A 12,743-nucleotide genomic window follows, 5' to 3' on the forward strand; every position below is an offset into this window, starting at 1 on the left:
GATGGCACAGGGCAGTTGGGGCCCCTGAGGGGTGAGTATGGGTCGGGAGATGGCACAGGGCAGTTAGGGCCCCTGAGGGGTGAGTATGGGTCGGGTGATGGCACAGGGCAGTTAGGGCCCCTGAGGGGTGAGTATGGGTCGGGTGATGGCACAGAGCAGTTGGGGCCCCTGAGGGGTGAGTATGGGTCGGGAGATGGCACAGGGCAGTTGGGGCCCCTGAGGGGTGAGTATGGGTCGGGAGATGGCACAGGGCAGTTGGGGCCCCTGAGGGGTGAGCATTGGTCGGGAGATGGCACAGGGCAGTTGGGGCCCCAGAGGGGTGAGTATGGGTTGGGTGATGGCAGTTAGGGCCCCTGAGGGGTGAGTATGGGTTGGGTGATGGCACAGGGCAGTTGGGGCCCCTGAGGGGTGAGTATGGGTTGGGTGATGGCACAGGCTAGTTGGGGCCCCTGAGGGGTGAGTATGGGTTGGGTGATCGCAGTTAGGGCCCCTGAGGGGTGAGTATGGGTTGGGTGATGGCACAGGGTAGTTGGGGCCCCTGAGGGGTGAGTATGGGTTGGATGATGGCACAGGGCAGTTGGGGCCCCTGAGGGGTGAGTATGGGTCGGGTGATGGCAGTTAGGGCCCCTGTTGCTGTAGTAGTATGAGAGCTGAGATAAGGGCCATACAGGGAGCTGTGTGCGAAGCGGCGCTGGTTGTTGCAGGTGAGCCGCGGGGAGCAGACGTGCTGTTTGCATCGAGCAGTGGGACGGGTACAAATGAGGCCTGGACTCCCCGAGTCCCAGGGAGCTGAAGGGGGCGGAAAACATTCAGCAAAGGCTCAAACTCCCCAGAAACGTTGTGAGAAAGACGGGACGAGAATGCTTCAATCTGAAAAGTAGAGCTCAGTATTACCCTGAGAAAGGAGAGAGCAGCGATACAGGGGCAGATAAAGAGGGGTGGGGGAGCAGACAGTCTGTGAGAGGTGAGTGGGGGGGAGCAGACTGAGAGGTGAGTGGGGGGGGAGCAGACAGTCTGTCAGGTGAGTGGGGGGGAGCAGACAGTCTCTGAGAGGTGAGTGGGGGGAGCAGGCAGTCTGAGAGGTGCGTGGGGGGGAGCAGACAGTCTGTGAGAGGTGAGTGGGGGGGGAGCAGACAGTCTGTGTGGTGCGTGGGGGGGGAGCAGACAGTCTGTGAGAGGTGAGTGGGGGGAGCAGACAGTCTGAGAGGTGAGTGGGGGGGAGCAGACAGTCTGTGAGAGGTGAGTGGGGGGGGGAGCAGACAGTCTGTGAGAGGTGAGTGGGGGGGGAGCAGACAGTCTGTGAGAGGTGAGTGGGGGGGGAGCAGACAGTTTGTGAGAGGTGAGTGGGGGGGGAGCAGACAGTCTGTGGGAGGTGAGTGGGGGGGAGCAGACAGTCTGTGAGAGGTGAGTGGGGGGGGAGCAGACAGTGTGTGAGAGGTGAGTGGGGGGGGAGCAGACAGTCTGTGGGAGGTGAGTGGGGGGGAGCAGACAGTCTGTGAGAGGTGAGGGGGGGAGCAGACAGTCTCTGAGAGCTGAGTGGGGGGGAGCAGACAGTCTGTGAGAGGTGAGTGGGGGGGAGCAGACAGTCTGTGAGAGGTGAGTGGGGGGAGAGCAGACAGTCTATGTGAGTCTCACCACGCTGGCCGGGACCTTGATGGGATTCTTGAAGACTGTCCACACGACGGCCTCGTCACACGTCGGGGTAGTGAGAGAGCCCAAGTATCGAAAAAACTGACTGCGATCAACATCCCCCAAGAGAGCGTCCAGTGACACAGAGGAATTCAGAAGCAGCTTGGACCCTGAGATCACAAGAGTGTCAGAAACCAGAGAGATCACAAGAGAGTGTCAGAAACCAGAGAGATCACAAGAGAGTGTCAAAAACCAGAGAGATCACAAGAGTGTGTCAGAGACCGGAGATATCACAAGAGAGTGTCAGAAACCAGAGAGATCACAAGAGAGTGTCAGAAACCAGAGAGATCACAAGTGTCAGAAACCGGGGAGATCACAAGAAATTGTCAGAAACCAGAGAGATCACAAGAGTGTCAGAAACCAGAGAGATCACAAGAGAGTGTCAGAAACCAGAGAGATCACAAAAGTGTCAGAAACCAGAGAGATCACAAGAGAGTGTCAGAAACCAGAGAGATCACAAGAGAGTGTCAAAAACCAGAGAGATCACAAGAGTGTGTCAGAGACCGGAGATATCACAAGAGAGTGTCAGAAACCAGAGAGATCACAAGAGAGTGTCAGAAACCAGAGAGATCACAAGTGTCAGAAACCGGGGAGATCACAAGAAATTGTCAGAAACCAGAGAGATCACAAGAGTGTCAGAAACCAGAGAGATCACAAGAGAGTGTCAGAAACCAGAGAGATCACAAGAGAGTGTCAGAAACCAGAGAGATCACAAGAGAGTGTCAGAAACCAGAGAGATCACAAGAGATTGTCAGAAACCAGAGAGATCACAAGAGTGTCAGAAACCAGAGAGATCACAAGAGTGTCAGAAACCGGAGAGATCACAAGAGAGTGTCAGAAACCAGAGAGATCACAAGAGAGTGTCAGAAACCAGAGAGATCACAAGAGAGTGTCAGAAACCAGAGAGATCACAAGAGTGTCAGAAACCAGAGAGATCACAAGAGTGTCAGAAACCGGAGAGATCACAAGAGAGTGTCAGAAACCAGAGAGATCACAAGAGAGTGTCAGAAACCAGAGAGATCACAAGAGAGTGTCAGAAACCAGAGAGATCACAAGAGAGTGTCAAACCAGAGAGATCACAAGAGTGTCAAACCAGAGAGATCACAAGAGTGTCAGAAACCAGAGAGATCACAAGAGTGTCAGAAACCAGAGAGATCACAAGAGAGTGTCAGAAACCAGAGAGATCACAAGAGAGTGTCAGAAACCGGGGAGATCACAAGAGAGTGTCAGAAACCAGAGAGATCACAAGAGTGTCAGAAACCAGAGAGATCACAAGAGAGTGTCAGAAACCAGAGAGATCACAAGAGAGTGTCAGAAACCGGGGAGATCACAAGAGAGTGTCAGAAACCAGAGAGATCACAAGAGTGTCAGAAACCGGGGAGATCACAAGAGTGTCAGAAACCAGAGAGATCACAAGCGTGTCAGAAACCAGAGAGATCACAAGAGAGTGTCAGAAACCAGAGAGATCACAAGAGAGTGTCAGAAACTAGAGACATCACAAGAGAGTGTCAGAAACTAGAGAGATCACAAGAGAGTGTCAGAAACCAGAGAGATCACAAGAGAGTGTCAGAAACCGATGAGATCACAAGAGTGTGTCAGAAACCAGAAAGATCACAAGAGAGTGTCAGAAACCAGAAAGATCACAAGAGAATGTCAGAAAGCAGAGAGATCACAAGAGAGTGTCAGAAACCAGAGAGATCACAAGAGTGTCAAACCAGAGAGATCACAATGGTGTCAGAAACCAGAGAGATCACAAGAGAGTGTCAGAAACTAGAGAGATCACAAGAGTGTCAGAAACCAGAGAGATCACAAGAGAGTGTCAGAAACCGATGAGATCAGAAGAGTGTGTCAGAAACCAGAAAGATCACAAGAGTGTCAGAAACCAGAGAGATCACAAGAAAGTGTCAGAAACCAGAGAGGTCACAAGAGAGTGTCAGAAACCAGAGAGGTCACAAGAGAGTGTCAGAAACCGATGAGATAACAAGAGTGTCAGAAACCAGAGAGATCACAAGAGAGTGTCAGAAACCGGAGAGATCACAAGAGAGTGTCAGAAACCAGAGAGATCACAAGAGAGTGTCAGAAACCAGAGAGATCACAAGAGAGTGTCAGAAACCAGAGAGATCACAAGAGAGTGTCAGAAACCAGAGAGATCACAAGAGAGTGTCAGAAACCAGAGAGATCACAAGAGAGTGTCAGAAACCAGAGAGATCACAAGAGAGTGTCAGAAACCAGAGAGATCACAAGAGTGTCAGAAACCAGAAAGATCACAAGAGAGTGTCAGAAACTGGGGAGATCACAAGAGAGTATCAGAAACCAGAGAGATCACAAGAGAGTGTCAGAAACCGGGGAGATCACAAGAGAGTGTCAGAAACCGGGGAGATCACAAGAGTGTCAGAAACCAGAGAGATCACAAGAGAGTGTCAGAAACCAGAGAGATCACAAGAGAGTGTCAGAAACCGGGGAGATCACAAGAGAGTGTCAGAAACCAGAGAGATCACAAGAGTGTCAAACCAGAGAGATCACAAGAGTGTCAGAAACCAGAGAGATCACAAGAGTGTCAGAAACCAGAGAGATCACAAGAGAGTGTCAGAAACCAGAGAGATCACAATAGAGTGTCAGAAACTTGAGAGATCACAAGAGAGTGTCAGAAACTAGAGAGATCACAAGAGAGTGTCAGAAACCAGAGAGATCACAAGAGAGTGTCAGAAACCGATGAGATCACAAGAGTGTGTCAGAAACCAGAAAGATCACAAGAGTGTCAGAAACCAGAGAGATCACAAGAAAGTGTCAGAAACCAGAGAGATCACAAGAGAGTGTCAGAAACCAGAGAGATCACAAGAGAATGTCAGAAAGTAGAGAGATCACAAGAGAATGTCAGAAACCAGAGAGATCACAAGAGAGTGTCAGAAACCAGAGAGATCACAAGAGTGTCAAACCAGAGAGATCACAAGAGTGTCAGAAACCAGAGAGATCACAAGAGTGTCAGAAACCAGAGAGATCACAAGAGAGTGTCAGAAACCAGAGAGATCACAATAGAGTGTCAGAAACTTGAGAGATCACAAGAGAGTGTCAGAAACTAGAGAGATCACAAGAGAGTGTCAGAAACCAGAGAGATCACAAGAGAATGTCAGAAAGCAGAGAGATCACAAGAGAGTGTCAGAAACCAGAGAGATCACAAGAGTGTCAAACCAGAGAGATCACAAGAGTGTCAGAAACCAGAGAGATCACAAGAGAGTGTCAGAAACCAGAGAGATCACAAGAGAGTGTCAGAAACCGGAGAGATCACAAGAGAGTGTCAGAAACCGGAGAGATCACAAGAGAGTGTCAGAAACCAGAGAGATCACAAGAGAGTGTCAGAAACCAGAGAGATCACAAGAGTGTCAGAAACCAGAGAGATCACAAGAGAGTGTCAGAAACCAGAGAGATCACAAGAGAGTGTCAGAAACCAGAGAGATCACAAGAAAGTGTCAGAAACCAGAGAGATCACAAGAGAGTGTCAGAAACAGAGAGATCACAAGAGAGTGTCAGAAACCAGAGAGATCACAAGAGAGTGTCAGAAACCAGAGAGATCACAAGAGAGTGTCAGAAACCAGAGAGATCACAAGAGTGTCAAACCAGAGAGATCACAAGAGTGTCAGAAACCAGAGAGATCACAAGAGTGTCAGAAACCAGAGAGATCACAAGAGAGTGTCAGAAACCAGAGAGATCACAAGAGAGTGTCAAACCAGAGAGATCACAAGAGTGTCAAACCAGAGAGATCACAAGAGTGTCAGAAACCAGAGAGATCACAAGAGTGTCAGAAACCAGAGAGATCACAAGAGAGTGTCAGAAACCGGGGAGATCACAAGAGAGTGTCAGAAACCAGAGAGATCACAAGAGAGTGTCAGAAACCGGGGAGATCACAAGAGAGTGTCAGAAACCAGAGAGATCACAAGAGTGTCAGAAACCAGAGAGATCACAAGAGAGTGTCAGAAACCAGAGAGATCACAAGAGAGTGTCAGAAACCAGGGAGATCACAAGAGAGTGTCAGAAACCAGAGAGATCACAAGAGTGTCAGAAACCGGGGAGATCACAAGCGTGTCAGAAACCAGAGAGATCACAAGAGAGTGTCAGAAACCAGAGAGATCACAAGAGAGTGTCGGAAACTAGAGAGATCACAAGAGAGTGTCAGAAACTAGAGAGATCACAAGAGAGTGTCAGAAACCAGAGAGATCACAAGAGAGTGTCAGAAACTAGAGAGATCACAAGAGAGTGTCAGAAACCAGAGAGATCAAAGAGAGTGTCAGAAACCGATGAGATCACAAGAGTGTGTCAGAAACCAGAACGATCACAAGAGTGTCAGAAACCAGAGAGATCACAAGAAAGTGTCAGAAACCAGAGAGATCACAAGAGAGTGTCAGAAACCAGAGAGATCACAAGAGAATGTCAGAAAGCAGAGAGATCACAAGAGAGTGTCAGAAACCAGAGAGATCACAAGTGTCAGAAACCAGAGAGATCACAAGAGTGTCAGAAACCAGAGAGATCACAAGAGTGTCAGAAACCAGAGAGATCACAAGAGAGTGTCAGAAACCAGAGATATCACAAGAGAGTGTCAGAAACTAGAGAGATCACAAGAGAGTGTCAGAAACTAGAGAGATCACAAGAGTGTCAGAAACCAGAGAGATCACAAGAGAGTGTCAGAAACTAGAGAGATCACAAGAGAGTGTCAGAAACCAGAGAGATCACAAGAGAGTGTCAGAAACCGATGAGATCACAAGAGTGTGTCAGAAACCAGAAAGATCACAAGAGTGTCAGAAACCAGAGAGATCACAAGAAAGTGTCAGAAACCAGAGAGATCACAAGAGAGTGTCAGAAACCAGAGAGATCACAAGAGAATGTCAGAAAGTAGAGAGATCACAAGAGAGTGTCAGAAACCAGAGAGATCACAAGAGTGTCAAACCAGACAGATCACAAGAGTGTCAGAAACCAGAGAGATCACAAGAGTGTCAGAAACCAGAGAGATCACAAGAGAGTGTCAGAAACCAGAGAGATCACAAGAGAGTGTCAAACCAGAGAGATCACAAGAGTGTCAAACCAGAGAGATCACAAGAGTGTCAGAAACCAGAGAGATCACAAGAGTGTTAGAAACCAGAAATATCACAAGAGAGTGTCAGAAACCGGGGAGATCACAAGAGAGTGTCAGAAACCAGAGAGATCACAAGAGAGTGTCAGAAACCGGGGAGATCACAAGAGAGTGTCAGAAACCAGAGAGATCACAAGAGTGTCAGAAACCAGAGAGATCACAAGAGAGTGTCAGAAACCAGAGAGATCACAAGAGAGTGTCAGAAATCAGGGAGATCACAAGAGAGTGTCAGAAACCGGGGAGATCACAAGAGTGTCAGAAACCGGGGAGATCACAAGAGTGTCAGAAACCAGAGAGATCACAAGCGTGTCAGAAACCAGAGAGATCACAAGAGAGTGTCAGAAACCAGAGAGATCACAAGAGAGTGTCAGAAACTAGAGAGATCACAAGAGAGTGTCAGAAACCAGAGAGATCACAAGAGAGTGTCAGAAACTAGAGAGATCACAAGAGAGTGTCAGAAACCAGAGAGATCAAATAGAGTGTCAGAAACCGATGAGATCACAAGAGTGTGTCAGAAACCAGAACGATCACAAGAGTGTCAGAAACCAGAGAGATCACAAGAAAGTGTAAGAAACCAGAGAGATCACAAGAGAGTGTCAGAAACCAGAGAGATCACAAGAGAATGTCAGAAAGCAGAGAGATCACAAGAGAGTGTCAGAAACCAGAGAGATCACAAGAGTGTCAGAAACCAGAGAGATCACAAGAGTGTCAGAAACCAGAGAGATCACAAGAGTGTCAGAAACCAGAGAGATCACAAGAGAGTGTCAGAAACCAGAGATATCACAAGAGAGTGTCAGAAACTAGAGAGATCACAAGAGAGTGTCAGAAACTAGAGAGATCACAAGAGTGTCAGAAACCAGAGAGATCACAAGAGAGTGTCAGAAACTAGAGAGATCACAAGAGAGTGTCAGAAACCAGAGAGATCACAAGAGAGTGTCAGAAACCGATGAGATCACAAGAGTGTGTCAGAAACCAGAAAGATCACAAGAGTGTCAGAAACCAGAGAGATCACAAGAAAGTGTCAGAAACCAGAGAGATCACAAGAGAGTATCAGAAACCAGAGAGATCACAAGAGAATGTCAGAAAGTAGAGAGATCACAAGAGAATGTCAGAAACCAGAGAGATCACAAGAGAGTGTCAGAAACCAGAGAGATCACAAGAGTGTCAAACCAGAGAGATCACAAGAGTGTCAGAAACCAGAGAGATCACAAGAGTGTCAGAAACCAGAGAGATCACAAGAGAGTGTCAGAAACCAGAGAGATCACAAGAGAGTGTCAGAAACCAGAGAGATCACAAGAGAGTGTCAGAAACCAGAGAGATCACAAGAGAGTGTCAGAAACCGGAGAGATCACAAATGAGTGTCAGAAACCAGAGAGATCACAAGAGAGTGTCAGAAACCAGAGAGATCACAAGAGAGTGTCAGAAACCAGAGAGATCACAAGAGAGTGTCAGAAAACAGAGAGATCACAAGAGACTGTCAGAAACCGGAGAGATCACAAGAGAGTGTCAGAAACCGGAGAGATCACAAGAGAGTGTCAGAAACCGGGGAGATCACAAGAGAGTCAGAAACCAGAGAGATCACAAGAGAGTGTCAGAAACCGGGGAGATCACAAGAGAGTGTCAGAAACCAGAGAGATCACAAGAGTGTCAGAAACCAGAGAGATCACAAGAGAGTGTCAGAAACCAGAGAGATCACAAGAGTGTCAGAAACCAGAGAGATCACAAGAGAGTGTCAGAAACCAGAGAGATCACAAGAGAGTGTCAGAAACCGGGGAGATCACAAGAGAGTGTCAGAAACCAGAGAGATCACAAGAGTGTCAAACCAGAGAGATCACAAGAGTGTCAGAAACCAGAGAGATCACAAGAGTGTCAGAAACCAGAGAGATCACAAGAGAGTGTCAGAAACCAGAGAGATCACAATAGAGTGTCAGAAACTAGAGAGATCACAAGAGAGTGTCAGAAACTAGAGAGATCACAAGAGAGTGTCAGAAACCAGAGAGATCACAAGAGAATGTCAGAAAGCAGAGAGATCACAAGAGAGTGTCAGAAACCAGAGAGATCACAAGAGTGTCAAACCAGAGAGATCACAAGAGTGTCAGAAACCAGAGAGATCACAAGAGTGTCAGAAACCAGAGAGATCACAAGAGAGTGTCAGAAACCAGAGAGATCACAAGAGAGTGTCAGAAACCGGAGAGATCACAAGAGAGTGTCAGAAACCAGAGAGATCACAAGAGAGTGTCAGAAACCAGAGAGATCACAAGAGAGTGTCAGAAACCAGAGAGATCACAAGAGTGTCAGAAACCAGAGAGATCACAAGAGAGTGTCAGAAACCAGAGAGATCACAAGAGAGTGTCAGAAACCAGAGAGATCACAAGAAAGTGTCAGAAACCAGAGAGATCACAAGAGAGTGTCAGAAACCAGAGAGATCACAAGAGAGTGTCAGAAACCAGAGAGATCACAAGAGAGTGTCAGAAACCAGAGAGATCACAAGAGAGTGTCAGAAACCAGAGAGATCACAAGAGTGTCAAACCAGAGAGATCACAAGAGTGTCAGAAACCAGAGAGATCACAAGAGTGTCAGAAACCAGAGAGATCACAAGAGAGTGTCAGAAACCAGAGAGATCACAAGAGAGTGTCAAACCAGAGAGATCACAAGAGTGTCAAACCAGAGAGATCACAAGAGTGTCAGAAACCAGAGAGATCACAAGAGTGTCAGAAACCAGAAAGATCACAAGAGAGTGTCAGGAACCGGGGAGATCACAAGAGAGTGTCAGAAACCAGAGAGATCACAAGAGAGTGTCAGAAACCGGGGAGATCACAAGAGAGTGTCAGAAACCAGAGAGATCACAAGAGTGTCAGAAACCAGAGAGATCACAAGAGAGTGTCAGAAACCAGAGAGATCACAAGAGAGTGTCAGAAACCAGGGAGATCACAAGAGAGTGTCAGAAACCAGAGAGATCACAAGAGTGTCAGAAACCAGAGAGATCACAAGCGTGTCAGAAACCAGAGAGATCACAAGAGAGTGTCAGAAACCAGAGAGATCACAAGAGAGTGTCGGAAACTAGAGAGATCACAAGAGAGTGTCAGAAACTAGAGAGATCACAAGAGAGTGTCAGAAACCAGAGAGATCACAAGAGAGTGTCAGAAACTAGAGAGATCACAAGAGAGTGTCAGAAACCAGAGAGATCAAAGAGAGTGTCAGAAACCGATGAGATCACAAGAGTGTGTCAGAAACCAGAACGATCACAAGAGTGTCAGAAACCAGAGAGATCACAAGAAAGTGTAAGAAACCAGAGAGATCACAAGAGAGTGTCAGAAACCAGAGAGATCACAAGAGAATGTCAGAAAGCAGAGAGATCACAAGAGAGTGTCAGAAACCAGAGAGATCACAAGTGTCAGAAACCAGAGAGATCACAAGAGTGTCAGAAACCAGAGTGATCACAAGAGTGTCAGAAACCAGAGAGATCACAAGAGTGTCAGAAACCAGAGATATCACAAGAGACTGTCAGAAACTAGAGAGATCACAAGAGAGTGTCAGAAACTAGAGAGATCACAAGAGTGTCAGAAACCAGAGAGATCACAAGAGAGTGTCAGAAACTAGAGAGATCACAAGAGAGTGTCAGAAACCAGAGAGATCACAAGAGAGTGTCAGAAACCGATGAGATCACAAGAGTGTGTCAGAAACCAGAAAGATCACAAGAGTGTCAGAAACCAGAGAGATCACAAGAAAGTGTCAGAAACCAGAGAGATCACAAGAGAGTGTCAGAAACCATAGAGATCACAAGAGAATGTCAGAAAGTAGAGAGATCACAAGAGAGTGTCAGAAACCAGAGAGATCACAAGAGTGTCAAACCAGAGAGATCACAAGAGTGTCAGAAACCAGAGAGATCACAAGAGTGTCAGAAACCAGAGAGATCACAAGAGAGTGTCAGAAACCAGAGAGATCACAAGAGAGTGTCAAACCAGAGAGATCACAAGAGTGTCAAACCAGAGAGATCACAAGAGTGTCAGAAACCAGAGAGATCACAAGAGTGTCAGAAACCAGAAAGATCACAAGAGAGTGTCAGAAACCGGGGAGATCACAAGAGAGTGTCAGAAACCAGAGAGATCACAAGAGAGTGTCAGAAACCGGGGAGATCACAAGAGAGTGTCAGAAACCAGAGAGATCACAAGAGTGTCAGAAACCAGAGAGATCACAAGAGAGTGTCAGAAACCAGAGAGATCACAAGAGAGTGTCAGAAATCAGGGCGATCACAAGAGAGTGTCAGAAACCAGAGAGATCACAAGAGTGTCAGAAACCGGGGAGATCACAAGAGTGTCAGAAACCAGAGAGATCACAAGCGTGTCAGAAACCAGAGAGATCACAAGAGAGTGTCAGAAACCAGAGAGATCACAAGAGAGTGTCAGAAACTAGAGAGATCACAAGAGAGTGTCAGAAACTAGAGAGATCACAAGAGAGTGTCAGAAACCAGAGAGATCACAAGAGAGTGTCAGAAACTAGAGAGATCACAAGAGAGTGTCAGAAACCAGAGAGATCAAAGAGAGTGTCAGAAACTGATGAGATCACAAGAGTGTGTCAGAAACCAGAACGATCACAAGAGTGTCAGAAACCAGAGAGATCACAAGAAAGTGTAAGAAACCAGAGAGATCACAAGAGAGTGTCAGAAACCAGAGAGATCACAAGAGAATGTCAGAAAGCAGAGAGATCACAAGAGAGTGTCAGAAACCAGAGAGATCACAAGAGTGTCAGAAACCAGAGAGATCACAAGAGTGTCAGAAACCAGAGAGATCACAAGAGTGTCAGAAACCAGAGAGATCACAAGAGAGTGTCAGAAACCAGAGATATCACAAGAGAGTGTCAGAAACTAGAGAGATCACAAGAGTGTCAGAAACTAGAGAGATCACAAGAGTGTCAGAAATCAGAGAGATCACAAGAGAGTGTCAGAAACTAGAGAGATCACAAGAGAGTGTCAGAAACCAGAGAGATCACAAGAGAGTGTCAGAAACCGATGAGATCACAAGAGTGTGTCAGAAACCAGAAAGATCACAAGAGTGTCAGAAACCAGAGAGATCACAAGAAAGTGTCAGAAACCAGAGAGATCACAAGAGAGTGTCAGAAACCAGAGAGATCACAAGAGAATGTCAGAAAGTAGAGAGATCACAAGAGAGTGTCAGAAACCAGAGAGATCACAAGAGTGTCAAACCAGAGAGATCACAAGAGTGTCAGAAACCAGAGAGATCACAAGAGTGTCAGAAACCAGAGAGATCACAAGAGAGTGTCAGAAACCAGAGAGATCACAAGAGAGTGTCAAACCAGAGAGATCACAAGAGTGTCAAACCAGAGAGATCACAAGAGTGTCAGAAACCAGAGAGATCACAAGAGTGTCAGAAACCAGAAAGATCACAAGAGAGTGTCAGAAACCGGGGAGATCACAAGAGAGTGTCAGAAACCAGAGAGATCACAAGAGAGTGTCAGAAACCGGGGAGATCACAAGAGAGTGTCAGAAACCAGAGAGATCACAAGAGTGTCAGAAACCAGAGAGATCACAAGAGAGTGTCAGAAACCAGAGAGATCACAAGAGAGTGTCAGAAATCAGGGCGATCACAAGAGAGTGTCAGAAACCAGAGAGATCACAAGAGTGTCAGAAACCGGGGAGATCACAAGAGTGTCAGAAACCAGAGAGATCACAAGAGTGTCAGAAACCAGAGAGATCACAAGAGAGTGTCAGAAACCAGAGAGATCACAAGAGAGTGTCAGAAATCAGGGCGATCACAAGAGAGTGTCAGAAACCAGAGAGATCACAAGCGTGTCAGAAACCAGAGAGATCACAAGAGAGTGTCAGAAACCAGAGAGATCACAAGAGAGTGTCAGAAACTAGAGAGATCACAAGAGAGTGTCAGAAACTAGAGAGATCACAAGAGAGTGTCAGAAA

The 12,743-nt window shown here is 46.8% G+C and overlaps 1 protein-coding gene across 1 annotated transcript in view; it reads right to left on the minus strand.

Moving 5' to 3' along the window:
- Nucleotides 1-255: 255 nt before the first annotated feature.
- Nucleotides 256-12,743, minus strand: part of LOC142485933 (carbonic anhydrase 4-like) — a 141,766-nt gene continuing 129,278 nt past the window's right edge. The window contains exons 8-9 of the mRNA XM_075584596.1: nt 1,636-1,799; nt 256-870 (exon numbers count right to left, since the gene is read on the minus strand). Of these exons, the coding sequence (XP_075440711.1) occupies nt 619-870; nt 1,636-1,799 (416 nt within the window). The 3' untranslated portion in view covers nt 256-618. The remainder of the gene's footprint in view (nt 871-1,635; nt 1,800-12,743) is intronic.

This window comes from Ascaphus truei, unplaced genomic scaffold (assembly GCF_040206685.1).
Source record: "Ascaphus truei isolate aAscTru1 unplaced genomic scaffold, aAscTru1.hap1 HAP1_SCAFFOLD_667, whole genome shotgun sequence".
NCBI lineage: Eukaryota > Metazoa > Chordata > Amphibia > Anura > Ascaphidae > Ascaphus > Ascaphus truei.